General features: G+C 28.3%; 2 protein-coding genes across 2 annotated transcripts in view; one reads left to right on the plus strand and one right to left on the minus strand.

Moving 5' to 3' along the window:
* LOC117175680 (FAD-linked sulfhydryl oxidase ALR) overlaps positions 1–1,574 on the minus strand; it is a 6,887-nt gene extending 5,313 nt beyond the window's left edge. Inside the window, exon 1 of the mRNA XM_033365409.1 lies at positions 1,372–1,574. Within this exon, the coding sequence (XP_033221300.1) occupies positions 1,372–1,455 (84 nt within the window). The 5' untranslated portion in view covers positions 1,456–1,574. The remainder of the gene's footprint in view (positions 1–1,371) is intronic.
* Positions 1,575–1,681: 107 nt separating this feature from the next.
* LOC117175678 (protein virilizer) overlaps positions 1,682–27,279 on the plus strand; it is a 26,343-nt gene continuing 745 nt past the window's right edge. Inside the window, exons 1-6 of the mRNA XM_033365407.1 lie at positions 1,682–1,917; positions 1,999–2,111; positions 4,938–5,307; positions 12,852–14,608; positions 14,708–15,565; positions 18,375–19,549. Coding sequence (XP_033221298.1) covers positions 1,864–1,917; positions 1,999–2,111; positions 4,938–5,307; positions 12,852–14,608; positions 14,708–15,565; positions 18,375–19,549 — 4,327 coding nt within the window. The 5' untranslated portion in view covers positions 1,682–1,863. The remainder of the gene's footprint in view (positions 1,918–1,998; positions 2,112–4,937; positions 5,308–12,851; positions 14,609–14,707; positions 15,566–18,374; positions 19,550–27,279) is intronic.

Below are 27,279 nucleotides of genomic sequence, written 5' to 3' on the forward strand. Positions count from 1 at the left end.
CATAAACGTACTTTATTGCACACTAATACATTTCCCGAAGTTTCAGCTCGATATTTTACTTACAAAAAAAGTTCTTAGGTTCAAAAAAACATTCAGTGAACTAAAAAACTGTGGTCGGTAATATAGGTATTTAGCTGTGTCACATGCCCTTAAGTGATAAGATTGCATTTTTTTAAATATATTTAAATTTTATCAGGAAAAAGAATAGTTATAAATTTGTAAATAAAAGTTTTTGCTTCCTTAAAAATAAAGAAATAACATTTAAACTTAATTGTTCAATTAAGCAATTACACAACTTAAGGTAATTGTGCGTAACAAAATCATTTGTTTTAACAACTTTTTTTCAACTGAATTTTTTCTTACCAATTTTTCAAAAATGCTTAAATTATAATAAATGACGGCCTAATTTCTAGTGAGAAAAATTCTCTACAACTCGACTGTTATCAATTTTGAAAGAACATTTTTCTATGGCGAAACAATTAAAACAATTTAAAAAAATATATTTTTGAAATAAATATCTATATTTGAAGATTACAGACTTTTTCAAACTGGAAACCGAAGAGTTTCAGAGAATGTTTTTCCATAAATTGTAGTCGTGATTATTTAAATTCAACTATTTCAAAAAAAATGGCAAGCAGCGACTGTAACAGAAAATTTAATTACAAAAAATATTGTTAAAATAATTATTTTTCGCACATTTAAAATTTTTTATACGCAATTATGTTTTTTCTTTCAGAACACGTGACTGGTGATATTTGACTTAAAGTCATAGATAACTTTTTTCCAGATACTTAAGTTTTGGTATGAAAAGAAACCCAAGAAAAAATTAAAAATATTAATCATATTTCTGCATTAATTCAGAAATTAAATCTTGTTCAATCTCATGTATGATCCCGTGTAATTCGATGTAATATTATGTTTTCCCATGTAATACTATGTAATCCCATTTAATCTTCTGTATTCTCATATGTAATCTTGTAATTTAATGTGAATGAAAAATCGAAGTTGTAAAAAACGTATAATAGTTATTTTATCGTGAAATTAAAAAGAAAAGTAACCATACGATTAGTTTTGTGTATTTACAGCATAAAAAATTATATTTCTATAAAATATTCTTATGATTCAATAATTATAGCACCAAATTTTTTACATACAAAATTGTGTTTAATATATTGAATAATAAAAAGAAGTTTTGGTTAAAGAACCTTCTTATTATAAAAAATAACAAACAAAAAACTTTACATAAATAAAAAATTGTATTCTAAAAATAATAAGAAATAAATTTGAAAATAATATTGCATGTCACCCAAAAAATTTACTTTTGTTTAAAAACGATGAAAATCTCATTGGATTTGCAACAAACACCCTTACCTTTTCCGAATCGAAAGTCTTTTTTTGAATCTTCGCCCATGTCTTAAAATCCGTACAAGTTCGACAGGGCTTTTCTTGTGTCATTTTTTTAATATATTAACTGTCCAACACTTTCATATAAAGTCAAAAATAAAGAGAAAAAATTCAGCATTTAACGTTGCTGATCGTCATGCCGACATAACCTTTCTAACCTCAAAACCGGGACCCGATAATTTTGTGTAGTCATTTCTAGTCGTACCGCAAAGTGATTGGTCCGTATTTAAGAATCTAACCAATTAGTAATTCGGAATGAACGGAAAACAACTTCTGCTAGAAAGCAACATTAAAAATGACGCTTCTCCGTCGTTTTTGATTTTAGAGTGATAAAAAATGTAAAAAGAAACAATTCGAAATGCTTTTTCTGGGTTTCGAACATAGGAATAAATTTGTGATTATAATTTGACGTGAAGTGCCGATGTTTTTAGTAATAAGTTGACAAAAAAAGTGCTTAAGATGGATAATATTGAACTGTTATTTTTTGATACATTTTCACATGACATTTCAGAGGTATACGAGTTTCATATAATCGATTTTGAGTTATAATTACTTTTTTGCAGTGTCTAAACTTAGCCTTTTTCTGTTTTGTAGGAACTAAATTTGGATTTGGTTCAGTTTCCAAAGCCTGTGTATATAAGTGAGGTTAGGATTATTCCACTAGGTGCGCGAGTTCAGGCCGATTTTCCCGGAGGCGTTCGTCTTGGGTGAGTTACTTTATTTTTCTCGATGTTTCATCATAAATTTAATTAAATTACACCTTTCCTCCTTCGTTGTGTACATTTTCGGATATCTACAGTAGAAACCTAAGTAAAAATTTCAAATTTCTCCGAAATGTTTTTTTGTTTATTTTCATTTTTGGGAAATTTAATCATAAAATTCTGCAAAAGCAGATTATCATCGTTTGCACATATTCAGAATTACATGTCTGAGCATAATAGTGATTTTACTCAATGTTGAAATCAAGTGTTCATGCTTAAATTTACATCAAAATTTCGATTTTTGTTTCCGCCTTTCTGATATATTTTTATGCCATAAAAAGAAACAATTTTCTTTAGAGATGAATCAATTACTTTATATTTTAAATTTTTCAGTTTTCTTTCATTTCGAAATATTGACGAAGTGAACATTATAGTTCATTTGCCGGGGTATTTCTTGTTCGCAAAAATTTTTCACGGTCATCGAAATCAAAAATTCGAACTTTTAAAACTGATTCTTTGTTTAATTTGAAGCAATCAAAATTGAACTGCAAATTAAAGCACTCAAAGAGGAGCTCTTAAAATTTTAACTTTTAAAATTGAAGCTTGAAAAATGATTATTTAAAGCCCAACATTTTTCAAGTATTGAATAGGCACTTCACACTTTCCAATTGAAGCATTTTAAATTAAATGCCATTAAACTGCAAAATAACATTTTTTCAATATTTATAAATTGAACAAGTCGAAGATTCCTGTAATGAAGTATAAATCCATGCTATCATTTCAATTCTCTAAATTAATAATAATCCTCTCTTTTAACTAACATTAATAAAATTGATAAAAAATAATCATGCCCCTTTTATAACTCAGATAAAAATGTAAAACAAAATTTCCATCAGTCCCAGTCGCTAAAAATCTTATAAACAAAAAAGTCTCAGTTAAAAAAAAACAATAAATAAGCCAAATTTCATCTCTTCCAGCTCTATAGGCATCTCAAAAATAACAAAATTGCCCTCCTATTCAGAAAAAAATTGAAAACCTAAATTTCCTTCATCCAAATGAACAAAAATGTTAACAATAAAACATGCTCCGCTTCCAATTCAGTATGGAATTGAAAACAAAAAGTGCCCACCTTTCAGCTGAATGTTAAAAATATCAAAATTTTAGCCCGTACACTTAATAAAAATGTTAAGACCAAATGTTAAATGTTAAAGACCAAATTTCAGAAAAAAAGTTGGAAATCTATAATTCGTCAAATAAACTCAATAAAAATGTTGGAAAGATAAAAAAAAACCTATTTCAATTCAGAAAAAAACAACCAAAATATCATTCCTTCGAACTCAATAAAAATGATAAAAACTAAAAAGGGCCTCTTGAAATTTTGAAACAATTGAAAAAAATGTCCTCCCTTATAACTCAAAGCTAAATAATGAAATCGCGAAATAAGAAAGAAATTAAAAATAAATTCGTCCCATAAACTCAATATAAATCTTAAAAGCAAGAAAATCCTTCATCCAATTCAGAAAAAAAATTGCATTTCTTCCAATTCAATAAAAATGAAAAGATAAAAAAATGCCTCTTCAAATTCCGAAAAAATTGATAACCAAACTTTTTTCCCATACAACTAAACACTAAAGCATCAAATCAGCAAATCATAAAAAAATGGTAAATAACAAATTCGCCCCACGATCTCAATAAAAATAAAAGTCTTCCAATCAAGGAAAAAAAAGTATCGTCACTTCCAACTCTATAAAAAAATACTTAATCTTCCTTCTTCCAGTTAAAAAAAAATTAAAACTACAATTTTGAACCTCCCAACTCGAAAAAAAATGTAAACAACAAAAATCGCTCTTCCCATTCAGAAAAAAAATACATTATCAAAATTACAACCCTTCAAACTCAACAAAAATGTTTAAAATAAAAAATGTGGCACTTCCAATTCAGAGACAAATGAAAAAAATTCTTTCCGCAAACTCAATAAAAATGTCAAACAGAGAAAAATTGCCTCTTCCATTTCAGAAAAAAAAACTTAAATTACATGCCTTCCAACTGAATAAAAATTGCTAGAATAAAAAGGGCTTCTTCTGATTAATAAAATAGTAAAAACCAAATTTTGCTCCTTTCCAAGTCGATAAAAATCTTTAAAATATAAAATGTCTGCCATTTCAACAAAAAAATCAAATTTCCTTGTTTCAAACTGAATAAAAATATTTAAAATGCAAAGTACAAATGTAATAAGCAAAAAGTTCCTGTCCCAATTCGAGAAATATTTTAAACTGAAACAATATTTGAATAGGAATTGAAATTGAATAAAAGCGTTTAATTATGAATATATTAACGGGAACTTATTTAAAAATTGAGAACAGTGTATAAAGTTTTAATCGGAAGTTTAAAATTTTTAAATGGCAGGCTTTCGAATGGAAGACGTTCAATTTTTAACTTTAAAATCTGTAAAGTATTTAATTTTTACAAGCTTCAGATTCGTCTTGTAAAATAAATTATTTTTAAATTTTACAACACTCGAACTAAACTTCAGTTAAAAAAATTAATAATTAATTAATATTCTTATTCGATCAAATGAAAACTTTTTTTCATCACACATTCTGAAAGTCAAACGCTCCTAATTTTTAATTATTGTTTAAGTCCTCAAAACTGCATTCTAAAATTCTTTAAACTGAAAATGTACGCTCATAAATGAAAACCTAAAATGGAAAATTTGTAAAGTAAAAGATTTTAGAATTGCGCCTTGTAAACGGAGCATTATTTTAAATTGCATTATATCATATGATATGAAATTTGTAATATTTCAAGTGACTGGATAAATTTTATTTTTAGAGCCACGAACCCTTCTCAATTTGAAATAGAATTTTTCGTGAATGACCTGAGCAAGCCAGGAGCATCGACTTTCGAATCTCTAGGAGGTTTGGAATACAAGCAGAATATACACATCCAACTTGAATGTGAACGCAAACAAATTCCGACAGACGGATTAGTTCTCCGTGGCTGGTACACAACGATAACTCTAGCCGTTTATGGAACTTTGACCAAGTCAATTAGCAATCCCCAGGAGGTTCCAAGCTCAGCCCCAGCCTCGACTGTACCTGTCGCAGCCCCAGAAGAAGCTCCAGTCAAGGAAGTCACAATCCCTGCTCCGGAATCGGAAGCCGAATGGTTCTTCGAAAACCAGGCTCAGAATAATTCCACTGTAAGTTCCTAGTTTAATTTGCACTATTTTATAGCAAACTGATTATTTTGAATGGTTCAAATTGTTCGAGGGGATGATCACTCGAATTTTGTGTGTACATCAGTTTTCAAGATTTCAAAGAATTCAACATGCTTCAAAAATATTCCCAAAGTTTTCAAATTAAAATTTCAAACACGATTCCCTGTAAATGACTGAAATCCAGAGCTGCGAACACAAAGAATATTTTTCTTGATTTTTTATTTTGGATGTATCATGTAATAACTATTTTTTGATCAAAAAATTAACGCCGACCCCATTCTGGAAAAAAAGCAATTTTTATAGTGTTGAATTTTCAACCGTTTTGTTGAAAATTCATTAATTTGGGTACAGATGAAACCACTATTTTGTTGAAAATTCGTCTTTTTAGTTGAATTAAATAGTTTCTGGTATAAAATTCAAATCTTTTTGTATTGACATATCAACTATTGCACTTTCCGTTGAAAATTCTTCTTTTTGTTTGAAAATTCAACCACTTAGTTGAAAAATCGTTTTTATTATTTTTTGCTAAAAACTTATCAATTTTATGAAAAAAAATTTTTTACTAAAAATTGAACATTTTTATTGAAATTAAAACTAATAAAAACAATTAATAAAATAAAACTAAAAAATACTAATTTTTGGTTGAAAATATATTTTTTCTGTTGAAAATTCAACTATATTTCAAGTTGAAAATTTATCTATTTCAGGCGAAAGTTCGGCTTTTTTGGTAGAAAAGTTATCTCATTAATTGAAACTTCAAATAAATTGATTTCGTTGATTGAAAATTTAACCATTTTGTGGAAAATTCGTTTTTCTTTTAGTAGAAAATTAATGTTTTCTACTGATAATGCAACTATTTCATTTTTGTTTTCAAATTTATTATTTTTAGTTAAAAATTCAAGGGTTGCAGAACAGAAGTAGGTAACCAGCATTTTTCCGAAAATGGTGTTTTTGCATACAAAAATGTTTGAAAAATCGAATACATATTTTGTTAAATAGATTTGTTCGAAATCTCATTTCTCTTCCTAAAAGTTTTTCCATACAGAAAATAATAAAATACTTATTTTTTCAAAGAAAAGGCTATTAAATAAAACTATTTCCCACATTTTGAGCATCAAACCATCAATAAAATTCCAACCTAAAATCTTAAATCTCCATTTTCTACAAAAGCCCACTTCTATAAACTTTTTTTACTCAAATTTTTGTCGTATAATCAGAAACGAAATCTCTTAAAATTATTTTTATTTATTTATAAATAAACATATATATCTTTCTGCTCTTGATACATCTTTCAGTAAGAACTCGTATATTAAAGTGCGATACCGTCCCACAAAATCTTTATTTTTCCGGAACAGAATAATTTTTTGTATGAAAACTTTTTTATTCTTATTCAGCTTCTCTATCTCTAGGGAGCAAGTTATTATTATTTTCTAAAATTATTTTATTTTAATTACTAATTATTATTATATAATACAATTATATAATATTAATAATTCATATTAATATTATTGTTATTTATTATTTTATTTTAATTATTTTCCTAAAATTATTTTCTAAAACACAACATCTCAGAAGAAAGTTTTTATTTTTTGTTTAAACTGAAAATCGAAATTTTAATCGTCATTTGCAACCGAGCCTGTTCCAGTTTTATGTTCCTCTCAATTTGAGATTCTAAACTTCTTAATACTGTTTTTCGAAACTGGATAATTGATTTTCATAATACATTTTTGGTCTTAATTCAGAAACACTTCAGCTCGGGAGTTAAATTTTGTTTGATCTTTAAATGAGTATTTCGATTTTACATAATGTTATTTCGCTCTCCTGGAAGGTTCCTATTTTGTTGGTTATCTAGTTCTGTACTGCAACCCTTTAGTTCATTTATTTGGTTGAAAACTCGTATTTTTGGTATTGAAAATTCAATCATACTTTTGGGTTTTTTTTTTCATTTCTTAAAAGATCTTTCTTAGTTGAAAATTTTACTTTTTTGTTGAAAATTCTTCTTTTTTATTTTGAAAATTAGTCTGTTATGGTTTAATTCAACTATTTTGGGTTAAAAATCAAAATATCCTTTGGTTGAAATATCAAATATGACACTTTTCGTTGAGAATTCTTCTTTTTCGGTTAAAAATTCAACTATTTGTTTGCGAATGGGGTTACCCACATAAATTTTACTTGCAATGTACTTTAGTTTTTATAAACTTTGACTTCCAATGAATTTAAATGTGAAATTAATTTTTGATTTTGTTTATTTAATAATTTATTTCTGAAGCAAAACATGTGACGTCTTGATGTCTTGAAACACGTGGTGTGACGTCACACGCCTTCAAAGCCGAAGAAAATTCATGTCAGTTTGATAAAAACAATCCAAATAATGACTCATCAAGGTTTTTGGGCTAAACGGGTTTATTTTTATGGAGTGTCAGCATGCCTGAATACGTTAAAGTTAGTTCGGATAATTTGTCAAAAGTGAGTACACTTATAAGTGATTTTTTTGCGAAGTGTTCCAGTTTCAACGTTTCTGATATACCGATACTCGAGGAATAAGAGGGGAAAAGAAAGCAAATAAGATCAATTTTTCACTAAGTAAAATAATCGCTCTTTAGTGGAAATTCTTGTTTAAATATAGCATCACGATTCTAAAGTTTGAAAATGCCTACTTTTTGTAATACTTGTTGCGTAAATAAACAATTTGATTTTGAAGGTTAAAGCTCACATCCCGGCACCTCATTTAAATAGCTCGATTGAAAATCATTCAATTACAGGTTTTATGTTATCAAAAATAGAAATTTTCTATTTTTCTATTCATGTTTAAAATATTTACTCAGGTTGTGAAATGATCTTTGCAACAATATGCTATTGAAGTTAAACGTGTTATAGGGCACATATGTCACGCCGAAAAATTATGTACCATTTTTTTCGTTCCTCGCCTTTTTCTATAGATGTAAATAATTTTCCTGGATTTTTGACAGAGGTGTTCTTAAATTTAGGCACAAAACCCCAATGTTAGCACTATTTTCTTTCAATTTTTATGAAAAAACGTCAGTCGCCCAACTTATTTACATGCTTTTTGAAGGCGTGCGACGTCACATCAAGATAGCGGAATAGACGCGACAGAAATAGGAATTTGAAATGTATAAAGGGGACCGGGGCGGGACACCCGATTTTCTTTTATTTTCATATTTTTCAGTACTACTCTTTTTAGAAATAGATTGAAAAACGTATTCGTTAGTTAACAAAAAATAAATTAAATAGTACAAGAAGAAAGTAACTTTGAAACTTCAGGAGGTCGATTCTGTTATTTTAAGGTAACTAGAATTTTCCAACATTTTCTTATCGTTTTACAGAAAATCTTATATAATATTAATGACACCATTTTTTTATTCACTTGAATTTCACTTAAAAAAGATAAAAAATCCATTTTTATGGCATTTCGAACGAAGTGTTCATCAAAGTAGAATTAAACTGAGAAAGCGCTGAGAAAAATTCCAATTTTGACACGAGCAGAGTTAAGTAACTTTATTGTCAATTAACAATAAAAATGCTATTTTTACAATAAATGAAAAATACAAATTTTTCTATATTTTCATTGCATTATTTTCATTGAAATAATTGTTTTGAAAATCAAAACATTCCATGAACGGTTAATTTTTGCTTAAAATTTAACTTCAAAAGTTGATACTTTAGAGGAAAAATATTTTTTCTTTAAAAGTTTAACTACTTAGTTGAGAGCGAAACTACTTTGGTAAAGATTTATTTTTTTAGTTAATAACATTTTTTTTCAAAATTTAACAATTTTGTTGAAAAATTGTTGTTGTAAATGAATTTTTTTTTAACTATAAATTTAACCATTCTGTGCTTGGTTAAACATGTTGTATTTTGTTGAAACTAAGTCTTATGGTAGAATCGGGAAATTTATCTTCTTGGTGACTGATTCATCTTTTTTATTGAGAATTAATTTTTTTGGTGGAGAATTTATATATTAGGTTGAAAATTCCTTTAAAATAGAAAATTTGGTTAAAAATTCACGAATTTTGTAAACAATTTATTCTTTGGTTTAAAACTAAACTTTTTGGTTGAAAATAATTTTTTTTATATTGAAAATTTAACTACTACATTTTTTGTCGAGTTTTGAATAGAAATTTAATCTTCATGGTTGGAAACTTAGTTCTTTAGTAGAAAATGTAACTATTAGGTTAAAAATTCGTGTATTTTTTAAATCAATTATTGGGTTAAAATTCATTATTTTAATTATAAATCACTTACTTTTCTTAAAAGCTTAACTGTTTTGTTGAAAATGCGTTGCTATTTTTATTAAATAAATTTTTTCTACTGAAAATTTAACTGTTCCATATTTGGTTTAACATTTATCTTCTGCAGTTGAACATTGAGCTATTATTTGGTTAAAAATTTGTGTCTTGTGGTAGAATATTAATCTTCTTTTTGACTAATTCACCTTTTTGGTTGAAAATTCGTTTCTTTGTTTAAAAGTTTAATTACTAATTTGGAAATTTGTTAAAACGTTCAAAATTCGGTTGAAAATTCCTGTACATATTTGATTAAAAACAATTTTTTTTCGGGGGGAAATTAATCTTTTTGATTGAAAATTATTTTTTTTAACCGAAAATTTAACTATTCCATTTTTATCGAAAATTTACCTATTTTGTTGAGAATTTTTCAAAAATAGTTCTTTCAATTTAAATAATATAATGAAAATATTAAAAAATAGTACTTTATCACCTTTTGCAAAGAAAAAAACATCTTTTGATTGATATTTGACAATGAAGTCACTTTTGCTCATGTCAAATACAAATTTTAATTCTGTTGATTATATATGGCTTTGAATAAATAATAAAATTTTGTATTAGTAAATCCTACATTTCCGTCACTTTTATTATGCACACAAAGGTGATCTTATTTGTCACTGTCCCTTAACTGAAACTGAAATTCTTAATTATTTGTGTGAATTTGGCTACATTCTTTCCTTCAAGTTTTTTAAATAACCGAATCGGCATTAAGAAAAAGCAACATTTGAGAATATACGATAAACATGAATAATTCTCAAATAAATAGAGCAGTATATCAAAACATATTAAAATTTATGAAGGCTCTACTAATCAGAATAAATTCTATACTAAATAAATACCAAGGTTAGTTAATTATACCTTTAAAGTCAGTAAAATCATTCAATAAAAATATTTTCTCTATCCTATTTCATCTATTTCTATGGAAAAACAAACAGGTATTGCTTCGTCGTAAAATAAAGTAAATCTGGTCATTTGAAAAAAATGTTAGTGTTGATAACGATTTATATATGGAAAAATGATAAATAATATTACTCCACACAAAATTACATGAAAAAATTACTTATTTGATTAAAAAATAATACATAATTAAAGCACTACTTTTCAATTTGTATCTTTTATTCTTAAATAATTATTTCACAATATTTAATTATTTACGAAACTGAAACATTAAGTTTTCCAGTATTAAAATAACAATTTACATTGTAGTATTTCGCAACAGATAGCGTGTACTTTAATGAAGAAAATAATCTGTGCCATTTCTGCCCCGATCTACCCTACACATTTTCCTTTTTCAAATATAAATGAGATCAATGAATTATCTCCCTATTTTTTTATGGAAATTAATTTTTTCAACTGAAAATTTATCTTTCTTAGTTGAAATTTTAACTTTTTTGTTAAAAATTCGTCTTTTTGAGGTTGAAAATTCAATTATATACGTTTTGGATATATTTTTTTTCGTTATTGACTAAAAAATGTATCTTGGTTAAAAATTTAACTCTCTTGTTTGTAAATTCCTTCTTTTGATATTTAAAAATTACTCTGTTTTGGTTTAATTCAACTGTTTTTGGTTTATTATAAAAATATTTTGTTATCAATTATTAAACATTAGAGCATCAAACCGGCATTCTGAAGAATCTGAGCTCATATCCCAGCGGAGCTAGAGAGCATTTTTTTCACAATCTTAAGATTAATAAATATATTAATAATATTGGTTAAGAGTAGTAAACAAAACTAATAACATCTAAAATTATTATTAAACATTACGTTGAAAATTATTTTTTTGAAGCTTCATTAGTTTAGTTGAAAATTAATTTATTTTTTTTTCAAAATTCCTTTTTTTTATATTTAAAATTACTTGTTAAACTGAAAATTTATCTCTTCCATGTTTGGTTCAACACTTCTTTTTTTTACTTGAAAATTCAACTGCAGTAGAAAAACAATCACGAAGACTTGAAAGAATGAGAAATAAATAAATAGAATACATAATTTGAAAATTATTACTTCAGTGTTTATCTATTTTTAATTTTTGAGGTTTTCTTGAATTTGTTCTACCATGTTTCTATCAGTAAATAGTGTTAAGCTATTTAAGAGATTTTTTAGACATAAGTAGAAAAAGATCATTTTAAAATACTTTCTGAAGTATACATTTTTTTTAAACAGCGACCTGTCAAATATGAAATTATCTCCTATAGGTCAATTTACAAGTAACAATCTATCAATTTTTTTTTTGAGTCAAAAATGTCAAAACCTATTGCATTTTTAACAAACTAGTTTAATTTTCGATAAAAAAGTAGAACTTTTTACAAAAAAGTTTATTTTCTACCAAATAGTTTAATTTTTAACAAAATATGTAGTTGAATCCTTAATAACAAAATTCATTTTCCACCAAAAAGTTGCACTTCCAACCAAAAAAGATTAAATTTCTATCAAAAGAGAACATTTTTTAATCCGAAGAGGCGAGAAAATGGAGAAAGGAGAATTTTGTTTTTTAAAAAAAGGTTGTAAGATGGGAACAGGGGGAAGAGTTTAAGAGATTTTCGGACCAACAAAAATTAAAAAAAAAAAAGATCCATGACAACCTACAATAATTCTATGTTTCTTTTATCAGGAATTTCAGTTTTGAGTCTCAATTTGTTATTGCTGAAGCTTGAATCTCTTTAATTAAAAATTATTTGATGAAAAAAAATTTAAATTTTCAAATTATAAAGTTTTGGTCGCTTCAAGCTATAAATTATTTTTAAAATAAGACCCAATTTGAAGTCGTAGTATTTTTAACAATTTAAATTTAACATTGTATTTTGATATTTGAATTTTAAATTGTTTAAGCATCAAGGCTTTATATTTTAAACCAATTAAATTTGAAGAACTTTGTCCAGTTACATTTTGTAAATTTGCAATTTAAAATTATTCAAGTACAAAAGCTTCAAATTTGAAATTATACAGAACGATTTTTGTTAGGCTTATTAGACTATTATGGGTCCTAAGGGTTGTACGGAATACTAAAGAAGAAATTCCAAGATATTTATGATAACAAAAAAGTGCAAAGTTTTAATTCCTCGTTTCTATTAAAAATTATCAAAATGTAGGCTGTTACCTGAAAATAAAAAAATAAAATAAACAAATTTCAATATATCACGAAGGCTTGTATACCAGGTTTTAAGAGCGATCGACCTCTCGAAATTTATAAATGAGAGCAAAGTAATTCAATACATCTTTTTTCAGGAATCTTCTACGGTTGCGAATCCACCTCCACCACCTCCTCCAGTGGCTCCGCCTCCAGCACCAGAGTCAAAAAGAAATCCCCCCGTAGAACCACCAAAGTTAGAACCTCCACCATGGAAAGAAGAAGAAGTTCCTCCTCCCCCTCACAAACCAGTAAAACGTCCAACCTCTCCTCCTTCCGAATCCCTCATTTCTCTCAGTCCAGAATCTATTTCTGCCGAAGAAGAAGACGGAGACCATGAACCCAAAGATACCGGAACAGTCGAACCCTTCGAACCAATTCTTTCCGACGAGGAAATGCTGGATGACGTTCCATCCGCAATCGACTACGAAGCCGAAAGTCAAGCCCTCGATCTTCTTCTTTTGCATCCTCCGAATCTCCTCGATATAGAAAACCCCCCTAGTAATTTCGAGGATCGCTCTCTAGACGGACGAGCTGTTGAAAAACTTCGCGAGACGATCATTTCCCTCGCAAAATCCGTTTCCAATTTCGCATCAGCCTCCGGACAAGAGAAGGAAACCTTTGTTCACAATTGCGAGTCTTTATGTACGGCTCTCAATTCTTTTAATCTTACTCCAGAGGATTTCCAGCATCTTTCGGATATTAGCTGCGCAGGCTTGGATATTGAACTTGCAAGGTCTCAGCCTCAACCGGCTTATAAAGTTCGGCACGTTAAGGTTGGAGTTCGCCTGACAGAGGCCTTGTGTCGATTATCCGAAGGGCCAGATATTTTATTAAAAATCAACGTGCCTTACAAGCTTCTATCTCTCTGTATGCGAGAGAACGTTGCACTTCCTGTTAAACTTTCTGCAATTCGAGCTTTAGATGCAGCCCTGATTAGTCCGAAAATCGTGCAGGAATTTCTGAAGATGGAAAATGAGCTCTATAAGTTGGCTTTGATGATGTTGGACGAAGCAAAACTCGTGCGACTGAAGTACGCTCTGAGCTCTTTGCTGCGAAAGATTCATGTCTATGAATTGCTCACTGAGATGTGTGATTTGGATGGGAAAACTGAAGTGAAGGAATTGGATAAAGTGAGTAAATCCAAGAAGATTAATGAACTGAAGGAGATTATTGTTGTTGAGTTGAAAAATGCTTATGTTTACGCACCAACTTTGATGGCCCAACCAAAGCGACAACTTCCAGCGAGCGCGCAAATGGAATTTGAAAGAGAACAGGGAAGAAATCCTAGGAGGCATTTAATAACTTATTTTGCTCATCATAAATTATTAGAAAGATTTCTCGTGATTCTGACTTCACCGAATTCGGAGGCTGGATTGATCAGAGCGACGAAAGAGTTTCTTTTCTCAATGGCGGGCACAAAAGAGGGATTGGTTTATATGATAAGAGAACCAAAGGTGACGCAGTCTTTGTTGAAGACTTTTAGGTACGACCAGGGAGGAATTGGAGAAGAACTCGCTTGGCGGTTTCAAGTTGTACAATGCATGATGGCCCTGACTTGTAAAAGTGAGGATTGGACCTCGCTGAGGAAACTACATTCTTTTCTTTCCTATCCTCAAGGACTCCAGGCTGTGATATATGTCGTTCCGATGGATAATTTTATTGATGTTTTGATTCCCTATCTGGCGGATGAACATCTTTATGAATTTGCCGCGGAGATTATGTCGGTTGTGATTAGATATTCGGGGAGAGTGGAAATTTTTCAGCATCGTTCTGTCGAGTTGATGGAGAAGACTAGGCACCAGGTGTTGAGGGATGTCACGCCTTATTTGACAGTTGCTGCTCAAACTTCCAGGTAGGATAATCCAATTTTTCTGGCATTGAATAGTTGTTGTTTTTTTTTGTTGTATTAAATCGTATCTTCTCTAGAATTTAAGATGTATTTATTTTTCAGTTGGAACTACGGAGACGTTTCCTCGTTGATCACAATCATCCGAAAGAATTCAGACAAGGCAGCTTCTCTCCCCGGTGAGTTAATTACAGCTTTGAGAATTCTACACTACCTCGTTTTTCCTCCGCACAACGATGTGGATCCAATGGAACCCTACATCGAACTCAAACACAGGAACGCCCTGACTCAACTTTTTGCCGCCGATGGTCTCAGTGCTTTGGTTTCGGTAATGTCCAAGATTGCAGATTTTTACGAACAGCCCTTTTTACATCGAGCAACTCTAACTGGAAAAAGATGTCTAGCCTTAGTAGCTTTGCTTCTTCCATCAGTCACGCTCACAAGAGCTTTACTCGAGCGTCTCGTTAAATGTATGGGAACTGACTTCAAAGATTTAACAGCCGTTGGGCCTCTCCTAGGTGTGTATTCTCTGATTGAAGCTCTTCCAGTTACTCGAGCAGTTCAGAATCTTTCAGACGAAATTGTAGCAACTCTTCTCATTTTTACACGAGCTGTTGACTCGGACGGTTCCGGAAACGTGGCAAAGTCTCTCTGGACCCAAATGCTTGGAGAAGTTTTGAAAATGCTGTCCATGAGTCCTTGCAACTTTGTTCCTGGATTGAAATTACTCACGAGATTATTGCCCCCGATTTTAACGCCGAAGGAAACTTCTTCTGAGGATAAGACGAGAATTCTGGGTCTGAGGAAATTGTGGTCTGCTCATCTTCAAGCGCAAGCTAACAATCTTACAGAAAATCTGAGGCTGCTGTGTTCCAGTTGGAATAAAGATTTGCTGAGTCTGGTTTCCATGGTTTGCAAGCAACTCAGCGATTTGGCAGCGCCAACTGCGCTCCTTGTTGGAAGGTAGGTTTATTTTTTTTATTTAAAATTTGGCACTTTTTATCACTGATTCTTAGTGATGACACTATTTCGATACTATTTCAAAAAAAAAATGATGCTAAAGACACTATTTTCTCATAATTGTCCGCTAATGCCACTATTTTTTTTTTACATTTCTTTGAAAAATAATTTTGAATCTTTAGTAAGGTCCATAAGTTTCGACCCCCCCCCCTCTCAAAAAAATATTTTGATTTTAAATAAAAAACAGTTCAAGTAAACCAAAAAGGATGCATTTCCAGCAAAATAGTTTAGTCCTCAACCGAAACAGATTGATTTTCGACCAGGCAATTGCAATTTCATCCAAAAAGATGTGCTTTCTACAAAGCAGTTGGATTTTTAACAAAAACTATGAGATTTCAATACAGAAAATTAATTATATCAAAAATAGATGAATTCACAACAAAATACCAGAAATTTTAACCAAGTGGTTGATCTTTCAAAGAAAAAGATTTATTTTATAAGAGAAAAGACGACATTTTGACAAAATACATATATTTGTAACCAATAAGTTTAATTTTCGACCAAAAAGATTAATTATCTCCCAACAAGACGAATTTTCAACAAATTATATAAATTTTCAACGAAATAAAACTAAAAAAGATCAATTTTAACCAAAAATGGAGTAGTCAAATTTTCATTTAAGAGAGTAAATTTTCAATTCAAAAAATATATAATACCTACAAAGACCGTTGAATTTTCAACCAGAAAATATGAAATTTCAACCAAAAAGTTGATATTCCACCAATCAGTTGAATTTTCAACGAAATAGTTAATATTTCTGTTAAAGAAATTAATTTTTAACTCAAAAAAAAACTAATTTTCAACTAAAACTATGAATATTCAACCAAGGAGATGAATTTTAAACCAAAAAAATGAATTTGCAACCAAAAATGTAATAACTAATATTTTAAAAAAAGGATATTTAAAGTGAAAAATAGCTGGACTTTACCAACAAAAACGATTGCTCGACAAAGTACTTGAATTCTCAACTAAAACAGATTAATTTTCAACCGAAGAGATTCATTTTAAGAAAAAATAATGGATTTTCTACATAAACTTGTCACTAAATAGATGTAAAAAAAAGTTCAATTTTTACCAAAAATAGAGTAGTTAAATTTTCATTTGAGTGAGTTAATTTTCAATTAAAAAAAACCCTATTTTATACAAAGACAGTTGAATTTTCAACCCGAGAATATGAATTTTCAACCAAAAAGTTGATACCCAACCAATCAGTTGAATTTTCAACAAAATAGTTAATATTTCTGTTTAAAAATTAATTTTAACATTGAAAAAGGGAATTTTTAAGTAAAATTATGAATATTCAATGAAGCAGTTGAATTTTAAACCTAAAAAAATGAATTTGCAACAAAACATGCAATAGTTCATATTTAGAAAAAAAAGTTATTTTAAGTGAAAAATAGCTGGACTTTACCAACAAAAACGAATGCTCGACAAAGTACTTGAATCCCCAACTCAAACAGATTAATTTCCATTCAAAGAGTCGCATTTTAAAGAGAAAAAATGGCTTTTCTACCAAAAAACATGAACACCCAAGAAAATATATCATTTTTTAACTAAATAGTTGAATTTGATCCATTGAGCAATGGATGTGATATTAGTACAAATTTTATTTGATTAATTTTCATACATATTTGTCGTTTCTAAAACTTTCTAACTAAATAGTTGAACTTTTTTACTAAAAAAGTTCAATTTTGACCAAAAATATAGTAGTTAAATTTTCATTCAAGAGAGTTAATTTTCAATAACAATTTTGAAAAAAGTAATTTTGTACCAAATAGTTGAATTTTCTACCAAGCTATTGAATTTTTAAACGAAAAAAGTTATACATAAAATTGGATTTCTAACTAGTCAGTTTAATTTTTAACAAATTAGTTCAATTTTAAGTTAAAAAAGTTAATTATTAACAAACAAAAATAATTTTCAACTAACATGATGTATCCTAAATCAAGGAGTTGAATTCTAAACCTAGAAAGATGAATTTGTAAAGAAACGTGTATTAATTCACATAAAAAAAATTTATTTAACACAAAAAACTGTTGGATTTTACAAAGACGAATTTTCAACAAAAAATGGTATCCTTAAGTAAAATATATTCATTTTTAACCAAGCTTTGAATAAAACAAATGAATTTTCTACCAAAAAGACGAATTTTCGATTCAAAAAAATTCAAATTTTCAAAAAAAAATTTAGTCTAGAAAGGAAAAAAATTGCAATCAAATTGTTTAATTTTCAAGGCTAAAAGATAAATTTTCAAAAAAAGAATTGCATTTTCAACTAAGAAGTATGACTTTTTCATAAAATTGTTGATAAATAATAATTATTATTGATAAATAAACTAATAAAATTCCTAACCCAAAAAGATGAATACTTAGCCAAAAATTTAATAGTAGACTTTTCAATCGAAAAGAATAAACTTTCCAACAAAAATAGTTAGATTTCCTTGTTGGGTTCTATGAATTTAGTTTGCATTTATAAGTGGAAAAACGAAAAAATAAAACAGGAGAATAGGCAACAGACTGCGAAGCCGGGGTTAAATAAATAGGAACTTTCATATTTCATAATCTAAAGAATAACTTTGAAATATGTAGGTTAGAAAACTGGACATTTTTCTGAAAATAAAGTTAATTTTCCATTGGGCACTATTTTTTTGTTAAATTCTGATACTTTTTGAGCCATATTTGATCTCTAAGGTGAGTCCGAGGCTTAAGAAGTGTTTTTTAAAGTGTCTTACATTTTTGCACATTTCTTCCAGATGTTTGCTCGATGCAATCCTGAATGCAAATCCTCTAGAGAACAATTTGCCTATCCTGGGACTTCTCTCCGATCTGTCGCGACACGCTCCAATGAAAGCGACGCTTCTCACTCTAACAAATCCAGCATCTCGAGCCCAGGTTAAATCCGATCAGAAATATCCTCCAGTCATCGAGATGATGTGCACGACCCTAAAAAACGCAACAGACCACAGAGTCCAGCTGAAGATCCTCAGCATCTTTGAAACTCTCTGCGATAGCAACATCAGCCTCGTCGAAGAAGATGCCAAAGAACCTTTTGAAAAAGGTCTAACTCATTCAGTTCCTAGCAAAGAACCACTCCTCGCTATTCTCGCAGCTCTCATAGAAATCATCGCTAGTGCTTCAAAATACCATCAGAACGTTTTAGACATCACTTTGCACATTCTACTCTCACTCACGAGTCATAATTACGGTTTATACCACGTAAAAAGTTGTTTAGAGAACAATCCGGAAGCTTTGAAATCATTATTAGAACATGTCACCTCCCAAAACGAGGAAACGAAAGAAGAGAACAAAGATGCTGATGAGGATAAAGAAAAAGATAAAGATAGAGTTGACAAAGAAATTGTAAAAATTAAAGAAGAAAAAAAGGAAGAGGCGGAGGGAAATTCCCTCTCAGTATTGACCGTCACTTTTCTTGAGAATTTGATATCTTGTAAATCACAGAAACGAACTTTGGATTTCCGAGTGCAGCAGCTTTCTTCTTTACTATCGTGGGATAAAGATGATCATCCTCTGGAAAAAATTCGAGAAGCTCGTGAATTAGTTGACGGGTTGAAAGCTCTAGAGGAGAAGGATGATAAGGAACCTATTCCGGAAATGCTGGAGCCTCTGCTCCCCACTCCGGAGGCTTTGTTGAATCAGTTTTCCCAGAGGTCGATAGGAACTTATGAATCAACTCGAATTTCGAAGAAAATTGAGATGGATGGTCCAGCTCTCAGTGAAAATACAGTCGACTTGCTGGCTTTGGCGACTGAACTTTTGCCCGCTGATTTTAATCTTCTAGCGGAGGCTCAAAGATTGTGTTCGAAAGCTCCTCCGGATGACACAATACATCCAAAAAGTCAAGCGGATGAAGCTAGGGAAAACCAGAAACAAAATAATATTCCCACTGCGAAAACGAAACAGCCTTTCGGTGAGTTTTTAAGCTTTTAGTTGATTAGATATTTGCAAAAATTGATCTCAGGTTTCAGGTCGTCGATATTAAAATCTTGATTTCCTATCCTCTTTTCACATTTAACTGGAGGTTTTCATTTATTAAGATACGTCATATCAACAAGTTTATTTTTAGAGGGCTCACAGTCCCTATGCGATAAAATATTGAGTCCAAAGGGTACTTTTTTCGCGCTTAAAGGGTAACAAATTCATGATAGATTCATAAGACTTCAAAACAATCCAAATTAAATTCAAAAGAATTCAAATGGATTGGAAAACATTTTTAAAATATTACAAAAATCCATTGATTTCCGCAAAATTGGAATGAATTTAGAGAAATGTAAGGAAAACGAGAACAATTAGTTGAAATTTATAAAAAGTCAGGGTAAATTAAAAAAATTCAAATAAATTGAAAACAATTTTAAAATAGGGGAAAACTTCGTTGAATTCAGTAAATTTGAAATGAGCTTAAACAGAATCAAAGGAATTTCACAGAATTTGGCAAAATGCCTAAAAATTTAAGGCGAGGTTATCAGACTTGAGCATCAATTAAATAAAAACTTTTATAAACTCAAAAAAATTATTGAATTAAGCAGAGTTGAGTAAATTTAGAAGAATTAAAATGAATTTTAACAATTTAATAGAATTCCAAAAAATTATGAATTCAAAGAAAATTATGAAAAATTAACCTCAATTTAATAAGCAAGTGAATTGAAAACATTTTAAAAATATGATAAAATCATTGAATTCAGTAAGTTTGAAATGAGTTTAAAAAAATTAAAAGGACATTCAAAAGAATTTAAAGAAACGCCTATAAATTTAAGGTGAGTTTAAAATACTTCAAGATGAATTAAAGAAAATTTTTTGAAAACTCCAGTGCATTGAGGAAAATTGAGTGAATTTAGAAGAATTAAAAAGAATTTAAAATATTTCAGGATAAATTATTAAGATTTCAGGTGAATTCCAAATAGATTACAAAAAATATTTGAAAATATCTTCAAATCTTTGAAACCCCATGAATTCCCTTACTTCTTGTCAATCAATTCTTTGAAATCCTTTAAAATTACTAAAACCCTTGGAAATCCCTTGAAATTGTTTAAATCTCTTGAAAATGCCTTGGAATCTTTTCAAATTCCCTTAAAATATTTCGAAGCCTTTGAAATTCCTTTATACTATTAAATTAAATAAAAATTTCTACAAAATCATTGAAAATTTTCTAAAATATTTCAAATACTTTGATATCTATTGAAATCCCTTGAAACTTTTTAAAGACCTTGAAAACGTCTGGGAATAATTTACAATTACCTCAAATATTTCACATATTTTGAAATCCTATTAGTTTAATTCAATCAATTAAAAATGATTTTTATTCTCTTAAAATAACCTAAAATATTTCAAATCTCTTAAAATATTTTTAAATCTCTGGACATTTTTTAAAAATTTTGAAAATTTCAATGAATAATAAAATACCTTAAATTATTTCAAATCCTTTGATTATTTTTTGCATTGATCTGTAGGCCCAATTAAATAAAAAAACATTTAATTCCAAAAAATCCATGGAATTAAGTAAAATTGAGTAAATTTGGAAGAATAGAAGTGAATTAAAATATTCCAAAGGATTTAAAAGAATTCAGGATAAATTAATAAGAATTTGGTGTGAATTACAAACACTACTTTTAAATATCTTCAAATCTTTGAAACCCTACAAAATACCTCTCTTCTCATGAATAAATTCCTTGAACTCCACTAAAATATTAGAAAATCCCGTGATATACTTTGATTATGTTTTTAAAATCCTGGAAAACGTATTAAAATACTTTTAGAACTTTAAAATCCCTTAAAATTATTGAATCCTCGAAAAAACCTTCCTTCTCCTAAAATATTTCAAACGCTTTCAAATATTTTCAAATTAATGCATAATTCCTTGGAATATTTTTTTAATTCCCGTAAATATTTCAAATTAAGACCTCTTGAAAATTCTTCAAAAGTTTTAAAAATATCATAAAATTTTAAAAATTCCTTCAAATTATTGAAACCTATTAAAAATTTCTCGAAATCTAAACACACCCTGAAATATTACAAAAGAATTCAAGACAAATCAGAAATAAGTATAGACTTGAATTGAATAGTAATTAAACCATGAGTTAGTTTATTGAAATAAAAGTGACTAATGTGATCTTTTCATTTTAAAAAAGTAACTAAAAAGTGATTTGAGAAAAAAAGTGAGGAATAGTGACTGTGTGGCAGCTCTGATTATTTTTTGCAGTTACTTCTTAAAGAAATTCTCTGATTTTCTAGTTTTTTCCTAATTTCTGACTCTTGGAAGCCTTGATCTTGTTATACATTTTTTTAAAGTTCCAGTGTGGGCTCGAAATAGGGTACGATAGGGACCAAATCTTGAATGTAAGGTACTTTAGAGTCCTTAACTGAATATAGTATTATTTATTTTAAAATAGATAAACTTTTACCATTGCCTCTTGACAAATGATGTCAGATTCTATGAATTTCGTTAATTTGTTATTTAAAAACAGAATTAACTGATTCGTATATCGTTCAATATTATTTCCTCAGTTGTACGATCCGAGAAGATAATTTCAGCTATTCGAAAAATGTGTTTCGAAAAACGTCCCATGACTTTGGCTAGACGGAATAAATTTAATGAAAGATCAGGTACAGAAGTGTTGTTTGTTGCTCATTTTTGTTGAGTGACAATTCTCTAGTAGTTTCGTGTTTTGCTGAATTTCTACATTCTACAAGGATATAAATTCGTAGCTTTCATTTCTTGAATTTTTTCTTTTAGTGAGTGAAAATGAACCAAAGTTCAAGCACAAATTTATTCAGGAGTGATTTTTGCCTTCATGACTAGCACGTTTGAACATATCCTTAATTTTTTTAAGCTAAAAAGTTTGTTAATGACATTTTTCTTATGAAATCGAATTAAGTTAAAAAATAATTCTTTGGGGTAAAAAGCCCCGAGGTTGCCTACATATTAATCACTTTAAGTTTTTAAGTTTTCGAATTTGAAATATTGAATTTGTAACGTTTTCAAGGTATTTGATTCTGTAGGATTTAATTGAAAACCAATTTATTTTGTGAAATGAAACAATTTTGTCTCATATTTTGAAACATATAAGGAAAAATTGATCAATACTATTAATATAAAGAAAGTTAGTTATAAAAATGCAACTTTAAAAATGTTCAGTTTAAAAAAAGATTTAAATACTTCCAATTTTAAATATTTGTTTTAAATATAAATTTTTAAAATAATTCGATTAGTTCAATTTAGGTTAAAATTTTTTGAAAATTATAGTGAATGTATTTTTTGATCAAAATCTTAATAATTTCTAACTGAAACATCTACCCTATCACTTTAATTGCCACTTGATTATTAGGTATTTAAATGTCTAAGATTCCAGTTTAAGGTTTTTTCGATGTCTGATTCTAAAAATGATTAGTTTTAAGGCCTTACACTGAAAATTGTTTAGTTTTAAAAGCTTGCTGAATTTTGAATCTTTTTTTGAATTTTACAGGTTTCGAAATTTTTAATTGCTGCACAATATTGAATTCTCCTAATTTGGTATCCTGCAATTCTAAGCACAATTAATTTATATATACTATATTGAATTTAATATGAAACCCTTAGAACTCAAGTTGAAATATATTTCATTTTCAACAAAACAGTTGCATTTTCAACAAAGTACATTTCTACTAAAAAATATGAATTTTAAATCCAAAAAGGATAAATTTTCAATGTAAAGTACGAATGTTCAACAAAGCAGTTGAATCTTCTATAAAAAATAACTTTTTAACAAAATATATAGCTGAATTTTCAACAAAATGGTGAAAATTGTAAACACATGGTTGAATTTTCAACCTATAAAATAATTTTGCAACTAAAAAGTTCAATTTTCAACCTAAAAAGGTGAAATTGCAACCAAATATCAAATATAATACCAAATATCTTCAACAATAACAAAAAATGAATTTCGAAAAAAAGTAGTTCAATTTTAAGCCAAAACGAAAAATATACCTAATAGTTAATATTTTAACCAAGAAAAAAAAATTCAACCAAATTGTTGAATTATCAAAAAAAAAAAAAAATAATAAACAGTTGAATTTTCAACCCGAAAACATGCTTTTTTTACAAAAATAATATAATTTTTATCCGGAAATACGAATTTGTAACCAAGCAGTTGAATTTTATACTCAAAAAGGATTAATTTTGTACAAAGAAAGACGAATTTACAATAAATTACATAAATGTTCATTAAAAAAATGTAAGTTCCAACCAAAGAAGAAAAATTATTTTCAACAAAATAGTTCAATCTTCTACCAATAAAATGAAAGGAAAATAGAATAGATCAATTTGGTGTTAATAAAATTATTTATTTTCCACGAAAAAAAAAAATAATAATTTTCAACCAAATCTCCCTTTCCCTTCCCCCACTCAACGTTATTTCTAATCATTTTCCGTAACTTGGAAAAAACAGGGTCGCCGTTTTGATCGTATAAAAAATTCCCTGTCATTTCCCGTTTCGCACATTTTTGTCACGGTCAATGAAATTTAAAAAATGGAACAATTTTAAGATTGTAATATTAAAAATTGACCTATTAAATTTTTTTTTTATAAACTGAACATCTCTCAAATTAAAAGTTAAGTTATTTTCGTTTTAAATAGTTTAAAAATCCTTAGAAAGCTTCACAATTTTATTTCAAAATCATGAAGCATTTGCATGCTATTTTAAATCTATTCAAATTTCCAATTATTTTTTTAATGTTTTCAGAACTTCTAAACCTCTTTTATAATGATTCAAATTAGTCCTAAAATTTCTTTTAGTATTATAATATTAAAAATATTTTGACAACTTTGGAAATCTTTTTAAATATTCTCTTCAAATTATTATTTTTTTTAATAAAAAGTAATTAAAAATTTTCCTATAAATCGTAAGCAAATTTTTTTATTCTTTTGAAGCCCTTGATAAGTCTTAAAAAGCTTCTAAATTTTTGCTTTGAAATCTGCAAAAATCTATATTTTGTTTTAAATTAGGCTAAATATCTCCTGAACTTATTCGAATTATTTCTGATAATGGTAGGTGTTCAATTTTCAGCAATTTTTATTTTTCTGAATTAAAAAATTTCTAATTTTAGGCTAAAACAATATTTCAAATTTGATAAAAGCCTTTAATAATGAATATATCATTTTAAAGTTATTTAAAAATTAAAAACAATTGAAACAATTTAATTTTTAACGTTAAAATCTGGACATTCTTATATTTTGAACAGATTCCGAATCGTCTTGTAAACTCAATGATTATTCACTTGCTAATCCTTAATTTATAGTTGAATTCCAAAAACCATTATAATTTATATTTAATTTTGATCAGCTAAAAAGGTTTTTACCCAAATTTTCGATTTCTAACGCCACTAATTTTTATTTTTTTAAGTCTTTAAAACTATATTTTAAATTCTTAAAATGAAAAATGTACGCTTAAAAATGAAAATCCAAAATGGAAAAAGAGGAAGAATTTCGAATTACGCACTGTAAACTGAATGATATCATAATTAAAGAAGATAAAAATTCAACTGATTATTTAAAGAACTGTTGAAAATAAAATTTGGAGAATTTTTATTCCAAAAATTTGTAAAATTCCCGGTCAAAGAATAAATTCACTGTCATCTCCCGGTTTTACCCGGTCACATAAAATTCCCGGTCACCCTTAAAAAACACGACGGATATAAGCGTTTCTACCTGGGGTTACGAAACCCTAAAACGTTAAAAAACACTAATTTTAATGTTTTCACGCTTTTCAAAAAATTGTTATTCACCTTTTTACCTGTCATGTGTGGCGTCACATGTTGCCTTAACAGGGTGTCTAGCGATTCTTAGGAACAAAATTCGAGGTCTTTTCCAGGTTTTTGCAGGTCAAGAAATCAAAAATTTCCAAGTCTCCTTTTTTACATCAAATAATGAAATAAAGGTTTGTCATACATGTAAAAAAATGAGCCATTTCATTTTTTATTGGCCAAAAATTTCTAAAGAAAGCCGAATCATAAATAAACAAATCCTTAATTTTTTGCGACCATGAGTCGTCTTTGTGAAATCTTTAGGAATATTTTTAAATCTTTGTAAAGTATTACAAACCTCAGTGAAAGCTTCAAATTTCGTTGAAATCTTTAAGAAATCTTTCAGCACTTTTCAAAGCTTTTGTAAAATCTTTAAAATTCTTGAAATCTTTGAAATCTTGGTGAACTCTTTCCTTAATTTTTGTTTGCGAAATCTTTCGTGTTTGTTTAAAATCATTGAAGTCTTTTGAAATCTTCTTAAATGTGTTGAAATCTACGAAAATTTTGTGACATTTTTTTAAATCTCCATAAAGTCTTTAAAATATTTTTGAAATGTTTCTTTAACCTTTATTCGTGACACATTTTCTGTTCGTTTGAAATAATTGAAATCTTTTCAAATCTTCTCCAATCTTCTCCAATTTGTTGAAATTTTTTGACATCATTAAAAATCTTTTAAATGTTTTAAAATCTGGTGATACCCTTGTTGGAATCTTCGAAATTTTTGGAAATCCTCAAAAATTCTTTAAAGTATTTGAGAAATCTTTTATAATCGTTTGAAATCTTGTCAAACATTTTTAAATCGTTTAAAATCTTTGAAATGATTTGAAATCCTTGAAGTCTGGTATACTGCACCCTTGTAGAAATCTTTGAAATTCTCGTATTGTTTTGAAATCTTTATGAATGCTTTATGAAATCTTTGAAAGTTTTGTGAAATCTTTTGACCTCTCTTATAAAATTTTGAAGTTTTTTAAAATCTTCGAAATGTTTTGAAATCTTTAAAATCTTTTTGAAGTTTTTAAATCTTCGTGCAATGTTTGAAATCTTAGCGAAATGTTCGAAATCTTTTGAAATCTTTGTGAATCCGTTGGAATTATTTAAATTACTAAAAAGCTTGGTGAAATCTTTTGATATCTCCTAAAAAACTTTGAAATTGTTTAAAATCTTTGAAATGTTTTGAAATCTTAGAAATGTGGTCTAACATACCATATTTTAAATCTTTAAACCCTTTTGTAAGTTTTAAAATCTTTGTGAAATGTTTGAAATCTTTGCAAAATGTTCCAAATCTTTATGAAATGTTCGAAATCTTTAGGGAATTTTTGTGAAAACTTTTTAATCTAGTGTACACGCCTTTTTTGAATGTTTGAAATCCGTGAAATCTTTATGAAATGTTAAAGATATTTAAAGTATTTTGAAATTTTTGAAATCTGTTGTACACTTAAAAACCGATTGGTCAACCCCTCGGAAAATCCTTTGTATGGCCATGACTTATTCTAATTCTGAAACTGAATTAACATCGAAATTTTAAACTAATAATGATTATAAATTCTAAGTTGAACACCTCAACAAAAAGTGCCTTGAAAATCTTTATTTATTCTGTAATAAACAAAACATAAATTATATCTTGACGAATAAAAAAATTTTCAGCAACAACATTTTTTTCTAAACGAGATATTTCTTTCATAATAGGCTAAAAGGTTTAAATTACTCTTCGCAATTCGATAAAATTACTGTTTTAAAAGAACAAAAAAAAGGATAATTAAAATTCAAAGTATTCGTGAAAAAATCAAGGAGATTTCTAGGTTTTCAAGGTTTAAAAAGATTTCAAGGAGAATTCTAGGTTTTCAAAGTCACTAGACACTCTGCTTA

Source organism: Belonocnema kinseyi, chromosome 6, assembly GCF_010883055.1.
Source record: "Belonocnema kinseyi isolate 2016_QV_RU_SX_M_011 chromosome 6, B_treatae_v1, whole genome shotgun sequence".
NCBI classification, from domain to species: Eukaryota; Metazoa; Arthropoda; class Insecta; order Hymenoptera; family Cynipidae; genus Belonocnema; species Belonocnema kinseyi.